The following is a 26,164-nucleotide window of genomic DNA, read 5'->3' on the forward strand; positions in this document are numbered from 1 at the left end:
AGCGTTTTGATTTCACGATAGGAGATGATAATAAATTTTTTTTTTTATAAATTCAAACAGAGATTTCAAGGATGAGCAAGGCCGAGAAACGTGAAGAGATCCGCCAGCTTATCCTGGCGTTATTGGTCTCCCGGAAAGGCGCCACAGCTATACCGGTTCTAGAGAGAGACTATTATTATGCGGAGAACACCCGTATACCATATCGTCAATTTGGATATTACAATTTAGTGGAATTTCTCCAAAGTTTCCCGGAACATTTCATTGTCGAGCAGTACAACGGCGGTCACTACGTACGCGGGATTCCGTCGGAGAAAAGTAAGCACGTCAGCTCGTTGGTGTCACGTCAGAGGATGAGAGAGCCCCCGAAAGCCAGATACATCCAACCCCGTTTTCGTCCGCCATTTAATCGGCGTCCACATCATTACGCGAGGCCAGTGCAGGAATTTCACATCGCACCTGACATGTTATGTCAGCTTCTGCAACATATAAAAGACAATCCAAACGGTGTGAGTCTGCAGGACGCTGTGACGATCGTACAGCGGTCAGTGCCATACGTCAGTATTTCTGCACAGCAATTACGGGGGCAATTACAATTGCTGTCGCATCAGTTGCGCCTGGATGGCAACATGATTTTTCCGATCTTGAGTAACGATTCGCATAAAGCGGCCCAGCAGCAGCTTCCGAAGGAAGAGCCACAGTTGCCGAGCAAATCACAGATCGACTCGGAATCGCCTCCGACACCAACTATATGTGCTGCCGGACAAGAGGATTACGAGAATGGTATAGAGTATTTTAGTGATGACGATTTTCTGCCAGCTGATTCTGCCAGTAACTGTCAGAGACGTGCAGAAACGAATGGGGAAATAAGTGATAAAGAAGCCTTTGCCATGATGAATGGCAACGGCAACACGGAAATGAGGACTGCCGACGTTGATATGTCCCAACTGATAAGTGATAGAATAAAGTTGCGACTGAAGGAACTGATGCGGAAACATCCGGACGGCATTTGGTGTCCCGATCTGCCCAACTTATACTTACGCGAGTACAAGGTGTGCCTGAATTACGTCCAGTTGGGCTTTGACAGTGTGCGCGAATTCGCGTCTTACCTGCCGCAAATCTTCTACATGACGCAGGTTGACAAGATGGATGATTTCATGCTTTATAGCGCGGACAAGAGGCCAGTGGTTCCAGAGCCTATTGATATAGCGCAAACTTTGCGTAATTACGAGGATAATCCACCGTTTCCATCAGATGTTGTACGTAACAGTATTTGTTTAGTGATATTTTATAATTTAGAATTTGCCAGCAAAGTATATTCTTGTGGATTATGCAGTAAATTGTTAACTATAATAATTAATAATGCTAAAACTGTTAATGTATTCTAACGAATATTACTGTTAAAGACCTAGTAGAAAGTACAAGCTAAGCGTTAACCTTTGGTGTCCAATTTTTATTTCAAATAATAGAAATTTTAATGGTATACTTAAGTACGAGGACAAATTCATGAGTAGCAATTTTTTTAACATATAAAAATACATCTATAGTATTTTTTTTAAATGTTTTTTTTTATATAATTCTTTAAAGCATATAACAATAAATCAATATTTTCTTTTCACGTGTCTTCTTTATATATAATGTTAATTAAATTAAATAATTAATTATTTCTTGTTGATTATTGTAATGCTGGAAGGGTATTTAATATTTGTAATGCAACATGATAATTCAATTATTATAATAATCTATGTAATTTTACAGTCTCCTACCATTACCAGGATCTTCGCTCCTAATGACGTGATGAATTATGACGATAAAGTTGACAAAATATCGGTGGTTGAATTAAAACGCAACAGAAAATACTTGGGGGTATATGTTATAGAAGTGTTTCATCCAAACTTTTTTTGGGTACATCTTCGAGAAAATAGAAGACATTTTGATAAAATGATGGATGATTTATCGTAAGTACATGTGCAGTTAACCAATTTTTGTAAATTTTTTTATTAATGTTGATAGTAAAATCTGAGTTATCGGAATTATATTGCTTTTAGGGACTTCTACGAGTATAAAAAAAGTACATATACCATTGCCAAAATTGCCTTGAAAAAGGACCTGAATTGTGCGTGCATTTACGCCAATAGGTGGCACCGAGCGATCATTAGGAGTGTAAAACCAGATTTTAGAGTAACGGTTAGTATAAGTGTGGTATAAACTGCACTAAAGCAATAAATAACTAAGTTTCCGACAAATAATGTTATTAATTTTTAGAAATTATATTTTGATATGCAATAATTATTTTTCAAAACAGGTATTCTTTTATGATTATGGTACTATGAAGACATATACACCCGAGGATGTATATTATTTGCATCAACAGTTTGCCTATTTACCGGCTCAAGCAATACCTTGCGGCTTATATAAGATTAAACCAAGTGTTGGTGATCGCTGGAAAAGGAGCGTAGCTGAAAAATTCAGCGAAAAGATTGAGGATACTCTTTTAGCTGCAACTATAGTTACTATTGATCCTGAGGTAAGATTATTTTTTCTATTTTTGAAAGTTAAAACATCAAAATGTTTTAATTCTTAAATCTGAATTATATATTTTATAATTTTATTAATATCTTTGTTTTTGTTATTAATATTTTTATAATTATTTTTGTTTGAATTATCTTTATTTTTTTATTTTAATTTTCGATATTAAAAGAACAATAGAAAATTACTTACATCTTATTTTTTAATCTCTAACATTGTGCAACTTAATATTATAAAATTACAAAATTGTTATAAAATTATTTATCTGATTGTTTTTACAGCACAATTCCATGATGGTCATTTTGACCGATACAAGCGAAGAAGAGGATGTGCGTATAAACGATTGGTTAGTGAATGAGAGACTAGCGCAAGTGGGTAACACGGTGCGTATGTTTGACATAATACATTATATGACATCCGATAAAATCAAATCTTCTAAGTCTATTAAGACATTTAATGCGGGAAGCGCAGACAATATAAATAAATCGCGACATAGAAATAATTTGATATCGCGTGATGAGAGAGCGCATAGATTATCCGATGTAAAAAGCGAAGATATCGAAAACAATACTGTCAAGTCCTTGCATAACGTCCCGAACAGCAAAAAAGTGTTCCTGCTAAGGGTATGCAGTAAATCGCTGGATGCTAAATCTTTGCATGACAAATCTTCGTCTGCTAAGTCTTTAAATGCTAAGTCTCCGGATACTGAGGCTTTGGATACTAGATCGCAGTCGAGAAATTATCCGCAAACTGGGCAGTCGAGGACACCTACGAAAGTTCCATTGTTGGAAAAATCGAAAACGTTGAGTCATAATCGGAAATCCGATTCTGAACCGAGCACTTCCATGTCCGGGACAAACACAGAGGAAGATAATGCAAGACAAATCGATTCAAGTAGGGAAGTAAAATTGCAGAATAACGGTGAAATATATAACTCTCCCGGTTATATGGACTTCAGTATGAGAGATTCCGATGATGAAAATAATGATACGAAAGATTTTGGAACATTTAGGAGTTTGTATGGTGGACATGGTTTGATGGAGCCCTTTGATTGGTCGGTAATAAGAGAGGAGAATAAAACAACTGATACAGTACCTGATAATTTAGATATGTCAAGTAAAGAACATAAGAGCGACGTAGAAGATAAATCAGGCTCGCATAATCAGAGAAATGAGACACCTGGCGAACAATATTTTTTAAACATGACCCGTATGGAAGAGGAAATTTTTCTGCCTGAGGATAATATTTCTCTGCCTGAGGATAATATTTCTCAGCGATTTGACGATATGACCGATTTTATAAAAATGATGAGAGACAAGACAACACCCAACCAAATTGTCACAGTAAGGTTTAAACCCATGACGATGAAGATATTGTATGATAGTGTTGAATCTGAAGATACATCAAAATCCAGTACAAATATCGTTGAATTCAATGACGTAACTTCTTCGAGGGAAATTAATCGAGAAGTAGACAGAAATGGCAAAGTATGCGAAACAAAGGCCAATCTGAAAATACAGGACGGAAATTCCAATACAGATCCGGAGTCAGTTTTTTCTAATATATCTAATAAAGATAATATGAGCAAAGAAATGTCTGGACGCAATACAAACAATTCCCTTGCGTCCAGTACAAATAATAAAGCATGCATTCCTGGATACAAGAGGCTACTGGACAAATTAAGTCGCAAGACAAACTTCAATTTCGTTGACTCAAGTGAATCTTCTAGCAGCGAGCAAATTCGATCGTCGTCTTACAGTTTCAATACATCCAATGATAGCATCATTATATCATCAAACGACGAACAATCTAAGGCATCGAACTGTATGGATATAAATAATCGCATCAAGATACACAGCTTGGTTAAGAAGTCAATGTCCGAGGAGTTGCCTAAAAAGTTAACATTAGATGAATCACATAATGATTCCACAGTAACAACTTTTTCATCCATAGAAACAGATTCTCTTGCTTCTTCTAACGTTGATGACATAAAGCAGCGTCAGTTGAATCAGTCCTTGGAAATTGATTCACGTGCTTCAAATGTTGATGACACGAAACAGCATCAGTTGAATCGGTCTGATTCTATTCCTGTATCCTGTAACATTGATGATTCAAAATATCAATTGCATGCGACGGATCAGACGGCGTTGGACGTTCCGAAACTAATGCAACAGATGTTAAAGATCGTGAAAAATATACAGAATAACAACACTGAATTGGATTCTGACGATCTGACTTCTAGTCGAGAAAGTATCAATGACGATAAAAGTGACGAAAGTAAGAGGGGTAATGAATCGATTAAATCAGATTTCGTATCCGAAACGTGCAAATCGATGAATGATGACGCGAACGTGACCGAAATAGCATTTGCTCCGGTCGTCAATGACTGCGATGTAGAATCCGATGACGGATGGGATGTTTGTGCAGGATCTATTGAAGACTCAATTTCCTTTTTACATCGCGCACATAATATAAGCAACGCAATTAACTTAAATCTAGAACAATAAATTTGAAAATTGACGCCACGAGAGCGAATATAATAAATTATATATCATCATAAATTATATATACGATCAGCTTTCTTATCTTTTTTTTTTTACTTAAAAAATGCGTGTGAAATATATTATAATATAATTATAATCACACACACACACACACACACAAAATATATGTATAAATATATATGTATATGTGATCTTAATAATATACATGTTATCAGAAGTTATATATATTTGTAACTATTTTGCGATTATGTAATATATAATATATATTAGGATATCAGTTTAGTTTAATTTTGGGAAAAATTTGAATCTTGTATGATGTCGTCATGGCTGTCGTTCTATTACATTGTAATAAAGAATTTGGAGTCTGTAAAAAGTATGCGTGTGTGGAATTATTATACTAGTCAGTATAAAAACAATATGATCTCATAAAGTGATAATTTTTCCCGAATTATCACTTATAGTTGCCTAATTTAATCGGTTGTTATACTTTGAGCATCTTCAGATATTCAGAGATTGATTGATATCCGTACATTCACTTTTATTTTCTAAAATCAAAAATTTTACTACGACTTTATCAGACGTATCACTTTATCTGATCTTTTCCCTTTTGCTTTCGTCACTCAGGCTGATGCCGTCGACATGGCTAGCATAATGAAGTATGTGCGAAACAATTTGAACCAATTACCAACATATTGCTTCGCGGAGGAGAACCTGATGCCCGACAACTGCTGCAAAGCAACATCGACAGAGGAGACGTTCGAGGTACCTTTGGTTTCCCCGAAATCAACGCTACATTATGACAGTCATCATCAGCAACAGCCAGTGAGACCGCCACCAGGTTTTCCGCCTCTCGGTGAACAACGCGTTCCGCCTAACTTATCATCGACAAACTTCCAGAACGTTTATTCCTTCGCGAATACGTTGAACGCTAAGGCGTCGGTCTTTAACAACGCGGAGGCGACGACGAATCCGTTCCTGACTGACGAACTTATTTATGATAATGCCAAACAGATATACATGTCACTCTGGAATGAGAGCAAGAAGCTGCAGAGTAGCGTGACTGATATCCTCTATGAGCTGCTAAAACCTTCAATCGCATTCAAGGATCTGATTCAGTTGCACAAAATTTTGACGATTGTGGAGAATGTTTTATTAGAACAAAAAAGTGATTGTTCCACTGGCACGAAAACTCCGTCAACGCCCAATCCTGCGAGCGGGACGACATTGAACGATGCTGGTTCCGCGCCGAAGGCGTCGTATAATTTAAATAGTGAAACTTTCACGAAGGACTTCAATGCAAATACTATCTCGATGTCAAATCCGTTTGGCGCTAACGGCGATGACAGACCACAGAGTAACGCCGCGTTTTCGAGTTACAGCTCAGACGGTTTTACTTTTAAAACCAACTGGAACCAATCGGACGAGCTCAATCCGCATATGCAAATGCCTTCTCCGCAAATGCCTCCTCCAACTGGTAGTCCTGCACCTCCAACATTCATTAATCACATACCACCAGCTAGTACCTTCATTCCAAACACCAATCAGAATGACGAAAATGTTCCTGTGACGCCAGTATCTCCAGCGATCCCAACGAGTGCTAGCAGTAATTCCTCGGAATTTCTGGAGACCGTAAATACTCAGTTCGCCAATATGCTCAAAGATACAAATCCCTTCAAGTTTTATATGACTAACAGGATGCAGGTACCGGAGACGCAGAATGAGCGTACGTTTCATAACTACGATACTGATATCACATCGTATTTCTCGGCAAAAAATCCACAGAACAGCCACGCTCCAAAAACGGAAACTGTGAATATTCACGCGGGGAGCACGTGCTTTACGCCTGCGGGACATGTCGGTGAAAACTACACTCCGAGAATCGTCTACGAAGCCGGTCCGGTAATTTATAATACGCAGAAGAAGCAAGCGGACGCAAACGCAAGGCAAAATACATGCAGCAATAATCTCGATAACATTTTGAATGCTCATGTCAGTGAAAATTACACTCCGAAAATGGTCTATGAATCCGGTCCGGTAATGTATAATACGCAGAAGCAGCAAGTAAACGCAGATGCAAGGCAAAACACATGCAGTAATAATTCCGATAACATTCAGAACGCTCAATCTCGCGAATTAAGACAAGATAAGAAACCGACATCGCAGGCTGCGAACGATATTGCTGCTTCGTACACGCAGCAGCACAAAGTGACAAATCAGATAACGAGAGATAACCCGCAAGTTGACGAGAACTATGTCACTCGACCACCTGCATATTACACGCAGGGCTCACAGCCGATAATAAAAGGTGAACCGACTTATTACCAGCAAAACAGTAACGTGAACAATTTGCGACAACCTGTGTCGTCGCAATCTTGGACTCAAACCGAGGTTCCAGAATATTGGGCCAATTTAAAGTTCCAAAACAGCGTTCCTGTATCGAATCACAATGAGAACCCTGCGTTTGGCACACCGACTACTTTCTTCCGTCAAGACTGGAACTGCGATAACAGCAGAAGGTTCGCACCTCGAGAGATGACTGAAGCGACCGATTCGAGCAACATTTTTAAATTTAAAGACAGCCACGACAAAGAGAAGCCAATAGATAGTTATGCGAAGTCCTGCAACATCGAACATGGATCCGTTCAGCAGAGAACTCGTGACATCGACTCTTTTGTATTCCAGAAAATTGGTACGACACTACACTTAAATATATAGCTGATTTAGATTGAACCCGTTTGTCTTCTGACATTATGTACGGAACTAATTATTAGTAATTTCTTCATAGACTCAGTTAAAGGTGTGACGTTTATATTTAACATCGAACAGGATGGTTGGATACTGACATGCGAGTTTGTAGAGGCCTTTACGAATCTCAAGTTGCAATCTCGTTTATTGGCCACATTAGAAGCGATGAATATAAAAGTTATTTTCAAAGAAATCCAGAGATCTGAATATCCAGTACAATTTTCACAATTGGACAGGTAAATTTGCAATATTTTCATATTTACAATTGCCATTTTTAATTTTATTGAAATAATTTGGATTTCTTGAACAAGTTATATTTCTCTTATATTCTTCCTACTCCTTCACTCATCACTTCACTTTGAACACAATCAATATAAAACTTATAAAACTGAGGCACATATGGGATAACAGTCGGGATTGGACTGGAAACCTTCCTGATTACGAGTCGATCGCTCTTAGACGGAGCCGTGCGTCATCTCGCATAACATTTACAATTACAATATTTACAAATATTCATGTGAGAATATACTTTTGCCATTCTAGGTATCCCCTAAATGTTCCCCGTGATTCTGAAAAACGGATTGTCTCCATTAGTTTGATTTCGTTGCAATCCGCGTTGGCATTATTGCACAGACTGAAAATAGTCTCGCGTGAAGAAATAGGGAATGCTTTTAAAAAAAACGAGTTTCTGGACGGTTCCATTCTATCTACCTTGTGGGTGAGTGCTGTCTTAATGTGACGTCTTAAAAGTGAATCTTTTTTGAAATAGATTTTGATGAAGTGAATGCACAAACGACGATTTATATGTAATATAATATTCTCGTGAATAAAAAACAATTCGGAAGATTTTTTTTATCGTTATCAAGATGAATAATATTATTTGTACGAATATTATTTGTCCAAGTATTCTCCAGTCTCCACGAAAATATGGAACATTTGATTAATGTAGTTTTTTTTTTTTTTCTAGATGTTGATTGTCACTTATCGCGACTTGAGACGACGTATTCTACTATGTTCAAATTATATATGAATATTTGACATATATAGATTTATAAAGCTTTGCTCTAGTGAGCAGATGAATCTCGTGATTTATTATTAACTTCTTTTGACTGATGTTTAATGTGATGTATGGTTTTGTTGCAAATAATGTGACATTTATCAATATTTCCTTTGATAAGAAATTACTATAATTGCCGTACTTATAACAGTGTATAAGAATGTTTTAGTTTAATTTCTTTTTGACGTTTATATATATAACGAGGACAAATGATATTTATGTTGTGTCTTAAAGCTACTCTGCATTCTTTATATTTTAAATTGTAATACTGCCTATGTTGATTTGGAATTTATATATAATCGTGATGAGGTATAAAACAATACTTAACATATCAGTAGTGAGCAAAGATGCTGTCCGGTTTTAGATGTCGTGAGTAAAATTGCTTTTCTTTTATATCTTGCCATACTTTTCTTTCTTCAGTAATTGGCTCTTAGAAGAAAGAGAAAAGTTCAGTGTAAGGACAGTTTAATCTCACTACATCAGAACGAGTATTCTTGCTCTTGGTCGTCTCTACCTAGTTGATTTATATTTTCATTTATTTTACTATTATTTTAGGCGATTAAGTATATATAATCCTACAATTAGATCAGTCATTGTTGTTACCTGATTAAGTATGCCTTAAGTAATAATAAGAGTTGTTTTTGTAATTTTTTATATGATGACAAGATATATAATGAGCGTAAGAACTGCTACAATATATTTAGTAAAGAAAAGCTAAATATATCGTTGAAAAAAAAAAGATTTGCGATGATTATTATACCCATCTGTGTCAACCCAGACAGCATGCATGTCCAAAATCGGGACACAAGACGTCTTTAAGATATCTTTAAAACGTCTTATGATATGAGGTCTAAAAGACGTCTTATGTCTCGATCTTGGATACGATGCTGCCTGGGAAATATCCTGAACATTAAAAAGGTTCTTATCAAGTGCCTTTTTTCTAGAAATGAAAAAAATATTTGAATGTACCAAGATTTACATTAAGCTGTTTTCTTATAATTTAAGGAAATAATTGTTGCTGCGCGTTGCACAATATGATCTCTATATATTTTTTATAGTAATATTTAAATTTTATATTAAATGTCAGAGATAAATATATAATTATCGTAAATACTGTAAATAGTATAAGGTAAATTTTAATCATAAGTGTAATGTCAATATAAATGATTATTATAAATATCACAAGATACAATACAAATGTCCATCGTAAATATTATAAGATAATTTATTATAAATTATAAAAGATGATAAATTACATTAAATCATAATTTCATATTTACCTCATGGAGGCAAATTGACGAGAAATCTCGAGAAGGTTAGAAATATTGCTAAACAAAATCCCAGAAATTTGGAGATTGTTGAGTTTTTTGCAAGCAATATTTATAAATATAAAAGATTATCTCGGCGAGAATACTTTTCATTCTTTTCAAAGACAGGAAGTTCAAGATATAAATATCTCGCGATCCGCTGATCCGCTCTCGATGTCTCGATATATCTCGCAACATGGCGTCCAGCGGACGATTACGATCGAAGAGGAGCGAGTTCGCGGCACGACGACGTTCCGCGATCTTTCTGTCAGAATTTTTGCGTTTGGAATCGAATTTTCCACCGTGAAAAAATGGCCGAGGGCGAAGAGAAGCTCGCGGGTTTGGCGAAACACTTCAACAGCCAAACCATGTACGGTCGGGCGAACGTAAGTGTGACCTAACCTTAAAATTGTCCGTCGACTATTGTACGAGGCTCGCGACGAGTTTCTTCATTTGCCTACGAATGGATTTTCGAGCGCCCGATTTATTTTGCAGGTGACAAAGGCGACGTACGCTGGTATAGGATTGATCGTCTTGTACTTCTATATAAGGTCGAAGAGCAAAAAGACGTAACTCGTGGATGGGACCGCAGTCGCATTATGTAATAACGATACGTATGCCGTGTCATAATATTCTTCAAATAAATGTAGTCGAAAGATCCTTTTGTAAATCTATCTCATTCTTGGTGCTCGTTCCGTTTAGTCCGTAACTGTTTAATAACCATGGATAACCGTTTGCTAAGAACGAACGTAATGTATGACATTCAACAGTCGCCATCAGGAAAGTGGTTTCATATTTGTTGCTTATTTTACTGAAATAGAATAGAATATAATAATAGAAGGTGAATATTAGATAAAACAGAATGCTGACAGAAGAGAGAGATAAACAGGGTACATTTAATCTCTATCGTATACTTATATTTCACCATATGTTTACTCCGTTCCTGTTCAGTTAATATTTTGAAAGCTATGATTTAATTTTCTTTGATTCATCACGCCTTGTTCAATGTTTTAAGAGATATATACAGATATAACTATGTTGGTGGAATTCTAAGCAGAGATAGATACTTTGTAATCTTTCTCCTTGTTGGAATGTTGGTCCTGTATGGAATATGGATTAACATCTTGTTACGAGGGATTGAATAATTGTAACTCGTGCATCGATTGTGCGAATTTATTTTATGTACAATAAAATTGATTGAAAGCACATTTGAGTGGTAAGGACATCGTTTACACGAGTGGCGAAATGTGTTTCTAGCTGCGTTAGATTATAAAGAGGATAGAGGACTAGATAGAGAGCTACGTGAAAACAAATGTTTACAATATGCTTTGGCAATGGAATAAAAGCCTACATATACAATACAAGGATCACAATTTTTTTTTTATAAAAGAAAATTATATCTAGAATTCATACATATGTCTCAGTTTTTATTAAGTGCTATAAATATTTCGATTTTCATTTATTTCATGTATCATTAGACATATATAAAGGGAAAAACATAAAAGGGCGTTTAATAATTAAAAAAATTTTGGAATAAATTTTACATTTAATATCCTTATCTAATTAAACATACACAAATCCGTGCAGTTTTTCCCAGCCATTCACTATTTGATGATTCCTATGTCATATTTACAAGAATGTCGAGATAGCTATAGGATATGATAAACAGCAAGATGGTTTTGTATAGCGTATATACAGATCATATATATTATGAGTATACATATTTGTAATGGATTTGATAGAAATTTCGTGACTAGAATGGCAAATCTCTTTATTTATCGTATAGTTATGAGAGCGTTTTGTTTCCCTCTGTTTTTCTTTTTAAATCTAATTTCTTCCCTTCTCCCTTTAGCAAGAATATGTTCGGAAATTGTTAAGATTTAAATTTAATTTTAATTTAATTTTACAGTATCTTATTTTGTACAGTTACCCGTAAACTAAATTACGAATTGGACAGTGCCACTAATTTATCGGTATTCTCTTATCGAGTAAAGAGTATCGTACAAGCTGTAAATAAATAATTTTTTGCAGCAGGGGAAAAGAGAAGTATTTAAAGTTGACATATATATTATTTGATAAGTTCGTAGATATAGAAATATATTTACAATCCTTAAATTAATGTCTAGTTTTTAACGATTCTCTATTTTTAAAATACATCTATATTTGCTCGCGCTTATATGATGAACGTTATTTTTTCAGTGCGAATATTATATTTGTGAAATTTAGAAGGCTAACACTTATATTTTGAGTATTCAACTAGGAGTACAGTTTTCTTTGGTTAAGCTATAGTTCTAACGTTTTTTTTCAGCGTATTCATTCTTTTTATTCTATTTGAATATTGTTTTTTTTATTTAATTTAAATCTATACACACGAATGAAAAGAAATATGTACAGTATATATGTCGTTGTTTCGTCTTGTAAAAATAAATCTTAAAAAATATCGTGAGTTTACTGTAAGAAAAATATAGGAAATTGATCCTATCTTTTATTATTTTATCGAATCATTCTCATTTTTGATAAAGTATATAGCCGTCTAAATCACTCTAAATTTTCAAATTATGCTTGAGAAATATCTGACAAATTATGAAAGCTTTTAAATATTTTTTAAATTAAATTGAGTCTTTAAAGTGGCATTTAGAAGCAGCATTTTTTTTTTTTGTCTTGGGATTTCAATAATGGGAACATCTTTCTTCGTCACTGTTTGACTGTCGGTTGAGGTTGATCAGTATTCAAGTTTCAAAGAGCAATAGTTCGAGAATGCAAGATACAGGATTCTCCGCTGCCAGGACAAAAGTTCTCCCCGTGGGAATGTCGCACTATTGGGTTCTGTACTTCTGACTTTGAAATTCGATTTATTTTCCCCGGAGAGCTTTAGTACGTGACTGACATGCTCAAAGTTCGCGAAACGTTCTCGGTCCGAGTTAGCGGATCACTTTCAAAATTTTTTTTTCAAGGTTACACTGTAGGAGCGTAACACTTCTTCAATGAAGTTTGACTTCCGGTCTTGAAACCTTTTGCTGGCTTATCTCGCTTACAAGATTTTTTTTATCATGTTCATCTAAGTTTTATAAGTTTTTGCGTAATATATCAAGGATGCTTAGAAAAAGGACGTGCTTTTAAGCACTAGATAGCGAAGAATTAAATTAAATGAAATTGGGATTATGGCGAGAAACGATTTAAGAGTATTTCAAGGCCTAAAATTAAAGAATTTGACTAAATTAAGATATTACGTTATGAAAAAAACCCTGAAATCTCGCTCTTTATTAATGTTGATTAAATTTTTGTATCTTTTCTCCAAGCAAATTTTGTTGCGTAGCTCGGAGAGGATAGAAAATATGTGAGCTTCAAGAAAATATGTATCTGATGCTTCGTTTTAAATTCTTATCAAAAGTATAAATAATCTGTTTGCATTACATTTCATTTGAAACATAGCCATATAAGTTGTTCATAAAATTTCATTTTGCTTTTCTTTGTTTCAAGAATTAAAGCAAAATAAGATTTAAGATTATCGTGGAATTATAATATAATTTGATAGAGATTCCTGACCTCTTGCGAGAGGTTGTTATCCTTATTCTAATAAATATGTTTACATATATTTATTTATACATATATAACAGCAACATTTTTTAAAATTTATTAGACATTTAGTACAATTTTTTAATTTTCAAGATATTTAATACTAAAAATTAAGAATTTGTGATAGATAAAATCCGAGAGTTCTGAAAAGAAAAATTTGCAAATTTTCCTTATACAATATATTATTTTGGTAAAATTTAGAACTGTGATACGTATTTTTATTTTTGATTTAGTTCTATCGCGAGTTCGCTTCAATTTTGATAGGATATTTCGTTTGGTATACCTAACGTCTTTTATCACGAAAAAGGAAAATCTTTTTGCTTAATCTATCAATTTACGCTTATGTTAATCTATCAAGTCAATGTCGCTATATGCGTCTTTGACATACAATAAGAAAACTCATGTTCGAGGATGACAGAAGCACTAAGCACGAGTGACTAGCGTATTCAAGCGGCTGCTTAACTTAAAGTATTCAAAACGGCGGCGCTATAGGATTTAGCATCAGTTTCTTTCTTTAACATTCGACTAGATCGCCCCGAAGCAAGATTGAACTTTCGGATCGCTTGAAAGATCATCGTTGCAAGCAGACTTAGGTCTTTCTGAGCTCTTCTGCGATAGGAAATGCGATAACTGTTATTCTTAACGATTCTTTTCCTTTATATCGAAGCCGTGCCATCCCGCAGGATTACCACGTTCGAGCGTAAGGATTGGTCCGAGCTCTTCCCAAGGGTACAATAATATCGATTGTCCACTGCAGCGCTGAATCGCCCCATCTTATCTTTACACCTCTCCATCCATTCTGATGTCCTGGACGTTGGAACTGCTAACCGTGGAAACGTATACCGCGGGAACGTATACGAAAGCGTTAATATCGATTCGCATCATTGATCATTCTTCTTCTATCTTCATTCTTATTCTATCTTTTCTTTTGCGGATTGTCGTAATACCCTGCTATAGGATTCAGCAGGATTCTTGATTGAATAATGAAGATAAAGAATAATTCCATTGATTATTAATTATTATCTATTACGACATAAAATAGTCTAGCTATTGTCCGTCTTGCTTCTTCCGAATGTCTTTTTGCTTCAATTTCGACTGGATGATATTTTAAATAATCCAAAAACATTAGATAATAATACTGATTATCTTTTACATCGGTTTGGTCCTTTTTGACATTCTTTTAATTGGATCACTCATCAAATTCACAGACCAGAAAACGCAGCAAGCTATAATATGTACATATTATAGAACATAAAGCTAATCATTCTTTTGTTCCATCAGTTCTGATCAACCAAAGATCTCGGCCAGCAATTAAGACACACCGTTGATTTCTCGCAAGATAACATATGAAAGGACTAGCATTTGTCGTTCATTGGCATTGAAATTGTCATTTTACTTTTTTTTTCCACTGCTTCTAAAATCAGTTCTTGACGTTTGATTAAAACACTTAGCAGACTTTTAATTGCATAATAAGCGCGAGGTACGGTTGTCCATTACAGGGTGGAATCGCCGTTCTCCCTTCTGTTCCAATTGTTCCGACTGTTCGACGTTCTCGACATCTGACTAGGACTTCGCGTCAGATTCTTGCCCGGATAATAAACGCAGGAGCCGGGGCTGACTGGTCTGCCGCTCTTCAGGCTCTGCTGCCTGGTGCCGCCGTTGGATATCGTTGTTCCGTGGATGTTGTTGTTCCAGCTGACGGTGTTGGCGCGATTGAGATGGCCGTGCCTGACTGAGTTTCTCAGCTCGATGTTCGTCGTATTGGTGACAATCGATTCGTCGTACGTCTGGAACTCCGGACTGTCCCGACCGGGCACGAACAGCTTGGACGAGCAAAAGAGCTTGAGGAATATCCTCTTGAACTTCCGGCCGAAGATGACGTAGATAATGAAGTTGATGCTGCTGTTGATGGTCACCAGCAGATTGCCGATCTGCACCATCAACTCCGGCGGATCCCCGACGAACGTCTCGTGCGCGTTCGTGATCATCGGCAGGATGTTGCAGATCAGGAACACGATCACCACGCACATCAACATCGTCGCTAAGCCGATCTCGCGACGTTGGTGACGTGACAGCTGCTGCAGGTCTCTGTTCGCCTTTCTCACCTGAAAACCGACGTACGCCTAAAGATATATTATGAGAGGTAAACCAACATCGTTATAAAGTTGCGGGGAATGACAAATATTATAAAAAGATCTTTCATTAATTTTTTTATCTTGAGTTTTCACGAAATATGACGTAAACTGATTAATAAATTTTCACTTATAAAGTAAGCAATTAAATTAAATTAGTTAATTTGAGTTTATTCTTATCGAGAAATTTAATATCTTATCACGCGACACAATGTTCATTACCGCTATAAAAAAACAGCTTTCTACATTTATTTGCTTCAATAATAAATATTTTATCGCCTTTGATATGAAAAACTTAAGTTCTTCGCTTCACGAAGAAAGACGTATTTAATAAGCGCCAATGGCGTTCTTTTAACGAGAATTACGACGGTATATTTACTCGTCTCGCGAGACTAATAATACGGAATTGCCGTATTATAAGTTCTTCAAGAGTTTCGGGTAGACACTTTTCCGACGTTAAATTCTCGAGTGTCGTTCAACGGTGTAATACACGGTGACAAGTAGAAGGTCATGCCGACTCTGGGACAGCGTGGAAAAAAGAAGATCGACCGGCGCGGCGCCTTTGAAGAAAACGCGACTAATTACAGGGCTGATGAAGGGTTAATGAGCGGGTTCTTGTTTTCTCGGGGTACACGATGAAACAAGGAGCGCAATTTCCCGCGCAAACACAAGAGACCGTTGGAAAAGTGGATACTAAATAAATATATTTCATCATCATATTTCTCATGTCAGAGCTGTGAAGTAGGTTCTTAGATTTCTCTCTAAACAAAACAACATAGCAACATTTTGTATGGAGATCATTTAGCATTACATATAAATTGAATAGAAATTTCAATTTATTATTAACAAATTAATTGAGTATTATAAACTTTACGAAGGCTTTTTCCAAAATTTCGGAAATTCTTATAAAGTATAATCGCAACTTTTAGATTATTTATTACCAGATTCTACTGATATAAAATCATTTTTTAAATAAATTAATCTTCTGCGTAAGCATCACGTACTTTTTGGAAATAAAACAAAGAGTTTGTGAAAGGCCTGACGTACTGAAATTACGTAGTTCTAACAGCGCCTTCGTCCTTCGTGGCGCAATATAAAAAATGATAACAGCACTCTGGACATATTGTAGCTACTGTTCACTTTGCGGCGAATCACATATTGTTTCGACGCGAAGTTATGTGAAACACATTGTGTTCACAGTGGTCCCCGGCGTGACGTACCTTTAACCGTGCCTGACCTGCTTTTTTTTCGAATTTACGATCGTTCTTTCAACAGAGAAAAATATTCCGCGACGAAACTTGTGAAAAATCGGCTGTTTTGTCCTTCAATTCAGTCCCGAAAAGACGACGTGAAATTTACAATGTGAAAATCATCGCGATATTTCAAAGATATTTGTTAGATCCTAAATTAATGTAGCAAATAGGCATCTAGTTACAAAATTCTGATATTAGACATCAATAAGTCAGAAGATGTTTTGAGAATATTATAGGCCACAATTATCTGACTTCAAGTTAAGAGACGTTAATAGTATTTTTTTTATGTAGAATGCTCAATTTCCCTTGTGTTAAGTTTTAATCACAGACTTTGATTAATTTAACGATTTCTTTGTGACAACAATATCAAGATCGCTTTCGAAATACACAAATGATTGACGATAATGTTCATTAGCCTAATTATATTCGTGTATCAATTATATTCATGTCGATATATAGAGAGAAGAGAGGGAGGGATTAATAATTTTGAATTCTAAATTCTTTCTTTCTTTGATTCTTAGATCATTCTCTCCATACAAAATGTTGCTATATTGTTTTGTTTAAAGAGAAATCTTAGAACCTACTTCACAGCTTTGACATGAGAATTCGACATGATCTCTCTCTTTCTTTCTCCCTCCCTCCCCCCTCTCTCTCTCTCTCTCTCTGTAAGAACCGTCAATATACTTGTGATTGCCCGTGTCTCTCATCACTGGAGTGTTATTCTACACCAGGATCCCCTCATGCGATAACATTTGATCGGTCGTAGAGAGAGGCAAAGGGCGGACATCAACAAGGACGTTCAATTCGCGCAAAATTCCCGAGCTTTGCGCCCGTCGCGTATATTTCACGTTCGCATCCCGCCTCGCTGTTCCCGATACTTGTTCCACGGCTTCCAAATTCGCCCACGCCGTGCTCGGGAAACGCGGTGAGAAAGCGCTGAATGCCAAACGGGCTGCGATATTTTACTACCGACGCCAAACGGGGCGAAACGTTAAAAGACGAACGCCTGGGATTCTCGTGCGCGAGAATGATTAATCTCGGGATTTCGGTTCTGGATCTTTCGGGATCTTCCGAAAGACAGGGATACAGCGGCGTGGCTCATCCGAAATAGTTACCAAAGCAGATTGAGAAGTTGCAAGATAAAAACACGACAATTACATTACGGGTGTAATTTCAACAGAGCACCGTGTTTGTACATATAACGACTGACATATGCGCGAAATGATTGGATGCATTGTTTATGACATATGATTTATAAGGTGATGAAATATGCAGTTTATAGAACGCTCCCGATATATTAATCATTTTCACAATGTATCCCAATATATCAAACATGGTTTAAACTAAGCGGAAAGCTGTACATGAAAGCATAACAATTGCATTATGTCGGGCATCAGAAATAATTTGCCAAAATCAATAATGATTTATGTAATAGTCATAGACTAAATAGACAAAACTAGTTGTGAGAGAGAGAATTAGACTTGTATATAATCAATGTTTAAAATACATGTTCATTATAACAAGTTACGATTTTTATTAAGTAATCTGATTAATTAACCCCGTCGGAAAAACTAAAGTAAATAAATAAATATATCTATTTATTAATTAACTTGATTGTTTAATAAGATACACAATATATATAATAGAAAAAGAAAGATGCACGAAATAGTAAGAACAAAATTCAAAAATTATAAATCAGTCTTCAAAATTTCGAAGAATTTTGCAATTTCGCGCCACGAATTCCTGTCTATTTATATCGGCTCGTCTTTTGCATTCTTCTGATTTTGCGGTTTGCGAGAGCGAGTTGCGTGCTTGTCTGCTAAAACAATTACGACGCTGAAATGGCAGCGCTAATTATTATCGTTACTTTACGTCGTTCCGGCGGATTATTATGCGCGTCGCGTGTCGCCGAATTGCCTCGGATTACCGTATCCGGTTCACTCGGTACCGCCCGGTACCGCTCTCTTCGCGCGAGTGTGCCCGCGTCAAGTTATTAATGAAATTATTATCCACGAGCACGAGCGTATACATGTATGCCGAGACGAAAACGCGCAATGCGAATCGTATCTCCTTGCGAATATGTTGGGTCTTGTAAATAAAGCGGGGCGAATGTCCTTAGCTGGCGCGAACGTTTGTCTCAGCTCTTGTTCCTCGTCGGGGCGTTGAGTCACGCCTGTCACCCCGTCGCTCGCGGAACGGATGACTACCACGGGCTATCTTGATCTCACAGAAAATTACTTTGAAATTTTGTTTCCTTTATTGTCGAAGGAATATAAGAGGGCGCGATTTAAACGACGATTTATATATTTTTCGAAAGCTCATCGAACCAGATTTCTAAAATAAATAAGTTTTAGCGCTAATATTTTTTTATTTATTTATCGAGAGCATTCATATATTTGTCGTGCCTTTTACTTTGATCGACAAAGGCGAAGGCATTCGCTCTTTATTCCGTTCGCGTTTTCTCGTCATTTAGTCGCGGTTTGTCGACGGGAAGAGAAACGTCAAGAGAGAGACTGCAAAACTTCGCCAGGAAGTATAAGAATTTCAAGACGGGATTAAATGGTTTCCTTCATTTGCCGCATGAGCATTTCTCATCGGAAACGCGCTTTTCGTCCGCGTAAAGTCTAGGGAAGTTGTCCCGCAGAATATGTCGGTGAAAATCTAATCCTGATCCCGGAATTAAGAGCGAAGTTTATATAGACGGTAAAGTTTCGCGATAAGAGAAAGCTGAGGGAAATAGTTGGTCCTTCGACAACCGGCACTTTGTAATTTCGGACACCCCGAGGGTTGTGCGGATTCAATTCGACCCTGCGGCTAAATCTTATCGCAAAGGATATTATGCACCCCCCGATGTTGTTTGAAAATGCATATCACGTACTCGGAAAAACGTATAAAGTTCTTATCTTGGAGAAATCATTTAAAATCGCGAAGATAGTCCTTATATCAATCTATATATCGAGTTTTATCGTCCCAATTTATATTCTTCCCATTTTTCTCGCCAATTAAATCGTACAGAGGAAAGGTATCTCTCACAAAAAAAAAACATTTATCTTATAGAAATTTTTAAAGCTGCAAAAGTAATCTTTATTAATTTACATAAAATTATTTATGTTATATTAATTTATATTTTTCTATGTTTACTTTTTAATCCAATTCATTAGAGGAAAGCAAGATATATTGAGACTTGAAATTATTATTCTAGTTTTGATATTGAAACTATTATTTCAGATAATAAGTAAAAGAAAATACGACCGTACGTGAGACACAATGAAATTAAAGGGAAACGCCGTTAATCGGCCAGGACTTGATTGTCTAATAATATTATCTGAGTGAATTTTACGTACAATTTTTCGCCTTGGCAAACCACGCGTCGTTACTTTTGGACATAACGCAGTGTTGAAACTAGAACAGCACCCAAGATTCGAGACTGCATTATGTCCGAAAGTAACGGCATGTGGTTTGCCAAGCCAAAGAATGTATCTACGTAAAATTCATTCAAATAATATTAGCAATCAAGATCCAGACGGATTAACGGCGTTTCCCTTGAATTTGATTGTTTTCCCTATTATTTTAGCTTTTACCGATTTTATAATACTGCGTTGTTATTTATTATTTATGAAATTGGTTTGCAAAAATTGTTTCGCAAATATTTAACGCATGTTAACTTCCGGCTGATGCAAATGTTTCACGTATTTCGTCGAAGAATTAAGAAAGAGGAAAAGGAGGATGATATTGCTTATGTCTGGAGCTGCAATAAGTGGCACGTGCGAGGGCAGCCGTCCGTGAATTTCGCTGCTCCTGTACGTGCCCGCGAATTCTAAGCATGTGCACGTATATCAAAGAGACATATACACTCTGAATACACTATATTGGTTTCGTCGCCCCGGCTTATTATTTGTACTTTTATGTCATATAAAGCTAGCGCGAACTTATTGCGGTATCGGCCCGATCGCCCTCTTTTCCTGCTCCTTTGTCATGACTTATTGGCGAATTCTAAAAAGAAGTTTTAATAAAACGGAGGTAAAATCTGGGAAATGTTAGTTCTATCGGGGAAGCTCGCCGACAAGCTGCTCGATACTTCACGTTTAATCCGGCTCGTGTTTCATTTTGGGCTGTCAACGTTTTTTGCTATGTTTCCAATTTCGAAATTTGACGATCACAGACGACATTCTTGAACAATAAAATAGTAGACTGTTTCTTTAATTTCTCTTATCAGTTTATTATTACAATTTTGCAATTGTTTTATCAGCTCTGTATAATTTATATACCCGAAGTAAATTAAATTAAAAATAAAATTTACGTGCAATGACGATGCTGAGCTCTACTCATACTACTCACCCGTCGATAAATGGCCGTATTGAAAATTACCAATGTGATGAACGGGAACATGTAGTACACGAAGAAGTACATCCAATTGATGTACAGGGTGACATAATGCTCGTTGCTCCTCAATTCGGTTGGTTTAACGCAGTACACCGTGACATTATACTTCCAGTGCCTCTCGTTGAACACTTCGATTTCCCAGAATCTAAGTAAATTCAAAAATTAATTTCTCCATTAATTTGCACAATAATTCCAGTCTTTCAAATACTTCTTTCATCTTTCTCCTCGCTACGAATATTTTATATCGTTTCAAACAACACAAACAGATAAAAGATTAACCACAATTATTTTAATTAAAGCTTTTTCTTTTTCTACTATATACTAATCTTATATTCTTATCTTATCTAATGACTATAGATTGAGAGAAGGGACGATCAATGTTAGATCGATTACTCACTTAGGTAGATTGTAAATAACGGCGACGGTGACTATGACCAGCACCGCCACTTGTGCCCGTCCGTAAGTGCAGAAGGATCTGGCTTTTAGCGGATGACAGACCGCGATGTATCTTTCTAAAGTCACCGTTAACGTCAGATACACCGTCACAAATTGCGCTATGCAAGACAGCGGATACAGGTACTTGATGGTCTTCGGATAGACGATGAACTTATAGTCGAATAGCGCGCCCGTGTACGTGTAGATTGCCGGTAATCCATAGATTAATACCTATAAATGCATAATTTATAGATACGATAAGGATAAAGGGGCTTCTTATGTAATATATTTAATTTTCTTTTCTGTCATGGGCATTCGTTTACATTCGGCTTTTGCAATTTTTAATAAGCAATAAAATATAAATTAATAAAATAAATTTGCTCTTATCAATATATTTTGTTTTAATTATTTTACTTTTTGCAAATATTATTTTTAGAACGTTTCCATAAAAAGAATGTGCAATGTTTCTGACTATTATTTATTGTAAAGTGCAATTATTTATAGACGTGTAGCGGTTTACGCTCGCGGCATTTGATTGATGAATACCTAAATAGTTCGTTAGTAAGGGAGAGTGCGAAGTCAAGGGAGTTTGCTTCGAATAATTAATTAATAACCAGGTTGGTTTGTGTAATGTGGCCTCGAGAGGGTTGACAGGATCTTGCGTACGAACATTCCACTCCCCCTGGCTCATCTCTTTTATACCGGAAGATCCTGTTTACCGTCACAGCGTCAGTCTTGACTTTATCCGCGAAAATGTGAAACCGCGGTAACACGTGGTGACTTATTTACATAAGCTCGACATGTGATCCATATTATTTTACGACATCCTGGCAGGCCATGCATTTTTGATGACAGTAATTCTTTTTCTCTGCAGCGCGAATTTATATTGACAAGGATTGTGTTAGGGGGATGATATGTGAAATTACCCTATATAAAGAAGAATAAGACTTGATAGGTGACATCTGCTCTTTTTGTTATATCTTCTATTACTGCGCGAAACTAGAATTTTTAATAGAAATTATTTTCAATCTCAACGTAAAATATTAAAAAAATAAACCTTTTCCACGAATTTGGTTTACTTTGTCTTATAAATTTTTTTTTTAAATTTAATGCATATTTCATATAACTTTTTTAAATACATATGAATTTGATCATAATTAAATACACCATAATTTATTCAGTTTATTTTTACTGACTGGAGACTGAATATACGTAATTTTTCTGGAAGAAAATTTTAAAATTAAAATATTTAAATTTCAGAATGCAAATTACAAAATGTGATACCAATATTTCTTCAACGTTTCTCATCAACAAGTTTCCTTTTTTATGTTCCTTTTTTATTTATATAAAAAATTTGGAATCACATAAACGTATGTAAAAATGCAAGAGTGGAGATAAAGATATAAATTACATGTTTAGAGAGAAATAGCTGAAATTATATGAGATAAACCGGTACGTGCTACTGGGCTGTATTAAAGAGAATTTATTTTAATGAAAAGCTCGGCTATGTCGGAAATTTACGACTGTGAAAAACACGGGATTAAAGGCAAAATTAAAACGAGAGGTCTGCAGCTGATTTCTACGACGAAGGTATTATGACCTGTGGTGGGTATGTTTTATGAAAATTGAATTTCGATATTTAACACTTGTTATCAAACGTCATTAATCTTTTCGGATCCTTAATTACTTCGTTTTGCACGGCGAAAATTAATTAATTGTCAAATTCAATATAACGAAGGCAAATACGCGAGAATTTCGCATTTTTAATTAGCGAAAGAAACTGGTATAATACAAAGAATATTTAGAACAATAAAAGAGTATACTCTTTGTCGTGTGCAAAACAATAATTGAATTTACGAGATTAAATTTCTTAACAATGAGATTTAATAATAAACAAATCAATTTTGCTGCCAATATAAAGCTGAACATTGCGCTTTCTTAATCTCTATATTAGATTAATTTACTCAGAAGTCTTATTATATTTTCTGGCTTGATATTTTAAGTTTAAAGAAATTTATATTATTTTCATCAAATTCCAAATTTTTTTATATTTAACATTAAATATAAAAAGCGACTCTCGAATTAAAACTCCATTAAACTAAGATCTGTCTAAAATTAAATAAAGAATAAAGTTTTGCAATATATCTGCAAAGCTTAATTCATGAAAGACCATTTCATATTTCAAAACTACTAATATATGTTATTAACTAATATATTAGCTTTGAAATAGATTTGATAAACGGCGCTTTTCTGCATTTTGTCATCGCGCGTTTGCAGGATGATTCTCTGAAATATCCCGTATATTCGGCATAGAGGATTAAACATGTAGTGCCTGAAACGTTAACTCGTATCACTTTCGACATGAGCGAGCTCTCGGTTGTTTCGAGAGCTATTGTTAATAAAAGATAACGGTAACAAGGCGTCGCGATAAGCCCTTCGAAATGCGACTCGATGGGTAGAGATGCGAATGATGCAACGATGCGAATGATGCATGTTCTTTTTTTCTTAAATTTTATCTGGTGCGCATGATTGATCGGCAGCGGCCAGACGCGACGACGGTAAACGCTGGGTCATTCGATGGCAATTACGAGGCGTTCCACGATCCTATTGAAAATCGTTTTCTGGTCATGTGTGCCAATTAAACATTGATTTTCCGTTCTGCGGGTCGCGATTCGTCACACGTTGCATCAATTGGAATCGTGAAGAGAAAAGTTACGTTTTTTGAGGAGACGTCTTTAAGTTTTACAAATAAATCTCATAAAATATACGAAGGGTGGGATATATTTGCATATATATTATGCTTAATTGAATTTTATAAATAAATCGTGCGGGAGGCATACATGAAATATTCATCGTATCGTTGACCGTAATATAAGTAACCCTATTCTGATATTACATCACGAATGAAAGATATTTTAATTTGGTTCGTTATCTCTTTAAAAAATATGAGCAATACATTTTAGATAAATATAATTCAAAAATGTTTAGGCTAATATGTAAAATAATAATATCCGATATATAAATGATATAAATTAATTTGATAAAATCCGTTGTTCTGTTTGATAAAATGTCCTTTAAAAGCCTTTAAAGCGAAAATTTTAATTTTGGTACAATAAAAAACTCTTTCATGTTATTTCTTCATAATAAGGGCAAAAAGTAACTCGACCAGCCCACTAAAGTAGCTGTTAACTTTGACCGTTTCTTTTACATTAAACGTGCAATATTTCGCAGCATTTTACGATCCCGCACAATAATTCTACCGTATAAAATAAAATTTAATTTCGGCGTTAATATGAATTCATAAAAATGTTCACGAAGTTAAACGAGGTATCAGCATGTTTTCCTTTACATAATTTCTAATTTTTTTTCAAGTGCTAAGAAATACAGCATGCCATAAGCAAAGTACAATTTTTCGCGTGCATTAATCATTCTAGTTCTTTGAAGATTATATTTCCTGACTTTTAAAAAGTGCGCTTTTTACGCTTTTACATAATTTTTCTTTCCCTAAAATTTAAATGTATTTATTTCTTTGGCGTAGAAAGTGCATGATGTATAAGTATAAGAGAGACGCACTTACCGCAATGATGATCAGTACCGTGTCACATCTGGCCAGTCCAATCAGTAGATAATTGATGGATGACTTCATCTGCGGCCGCGACAGGATGATCATCGAGATCGTGTTGCCAAAAATCCCAAAGAGACCGATCAGGTTGGCGAATATACCATAAATAACGAAGACGGCCAGGCCGTTGGTATTGACCGGCAGCATACATTCGAACTGCTGCTCGTCGTTACCGCTGTTATTGGTGTTGCTGAAGTTTTGCGTGAATACACCAACATCGTAATAATCGTGAGCGACCGTCGTCGTCATCGAGCTTATTTCCATCGTTCAACAATTTTCTATCACTTTGTACTGCTCCTTTGATCCCGCCTCTTCACGTTACCATCTTCACCTTCGCGAGCTCCTTGTTCCTTCTGCTTATCCTTTTCTTTTGCTTATCTTCAATTCTGGTCGAATCTTCGCACTCTTCGAGTTCAACTGCTAATCATTCATGTAATTTTTGGTTTAATTATATCATTATTTACCGTGTTGGCGCAAGCTAATGTGATCCTTAAATATTGTCGTTTCTGTCATTTTTAATTGGTAACAATTATAAGCTAAAATAGATGCCATTATTAAAGATATTAATGAGCTAATAGATTAAAAATTATTCGATAAATACGATATTTACGATTTGTATAGAGT

The 26,164-nt window shown here is 35.7% G+C and overlaps 2 protein-coding genes across 3 annotated transcripts in view; one reads left to right on the plus strand and one right to left on the minus strand.

Moving 5' to 3' along the window:
- The window catches only part of LOC112461790 (tudor domain-containing protein 5-like), an 11,354-nt gene extending 1,588 nt beyond the window's left edge, over positions 1-9,766 (plus strand). Inside the window, exons 2-10 of the mRNA XM_025027170.1 lie at positions 61-1,256; positions 1,756-1,955; positions 2,046-2,184; positions 2,303-2,524; positions 2,808-2,909; positions 5,655-7,719; positions 7,816-8,011; positions 8,319-8,493; positions 8,743-9,766. Of these exons, the coding sequence (XP_024882938.1) occupies positions 72-1,256; positions 1,756-1,955; positions 2,046-2,184; positions 2,303-2,524; positions 2,808-2,909; positions 5,655-7,719; positions 7,816-8,011; positions 8,319-8,493; positions 8,743-8,805 (4,347 nt within the window). The 5' untranslated portion in view covers positions 61-71 and the 3' untranslated portion in view covers positions 8,806-9,766. The remainder of the gene's footprint in view (positions 1-60; positions 1,257-1,755; positions 1,956-2,045; positions 2,185-2,302; positions 2,525-2,807; positions 2,910-5,654; positions 7,720-7,815; positions 8,012-8,318; positions 8,494-8,742) is intronic.
- Positions 9,767-13,347: 3,581 nt separating this feature from the next.
- LOC112461792 (FMRFamide receptor-like) lies at positions 13,348-25,956 on the minus strand. Of its 2 annotated transcripts, none has more exons than XM_025027172.1 (4): positions 25,496-25,956; positions 21,881-22,149; positions 21,439-21,628; positions 13,348-15,820 (listed from the first exon to the last, which is right to left on the minus strand). In XM_025027172.1, the coding sequence occupies exons 1-4, from the start codon at positions 25,802-25,804 to the stop codon at positions 15,209-15,211; spliced, it is 1,380 nt and encodes a 459-aa protein (XP_024882940.1). In that variant the 5' UTR covers positions 25,805-25,956; the 3' UTR covers positions 13,348-15,208. The 2 variants fall into 2 exon arrangements, with proteins under 2 accessions (XP_024882940.1, XP_024882939.1); XM_025027171.1 differs by having other exon boundaries at positions 13,348-15,838.
- Positions 25,957-26,164: the final 208 nt, after the last annotated feature.

The sequence above is a fragment of the Temnothorax curvispinosus genome, unplaced genomic scaffold (assembly GCF_003070985.1).
Source record: "Temnothorax curvispinosus isolate PA1 unplaced genomic scaffold, ASM307098v1 QBEX01011778.1, whole genome shotgun sequence".
Lineage (NCBI taxonomy): Eukaryota > Metazoa > Arthropoda > Insecta > Hymenoptera > Formicidae > Temnothorax > Temnothorax curvispinosus.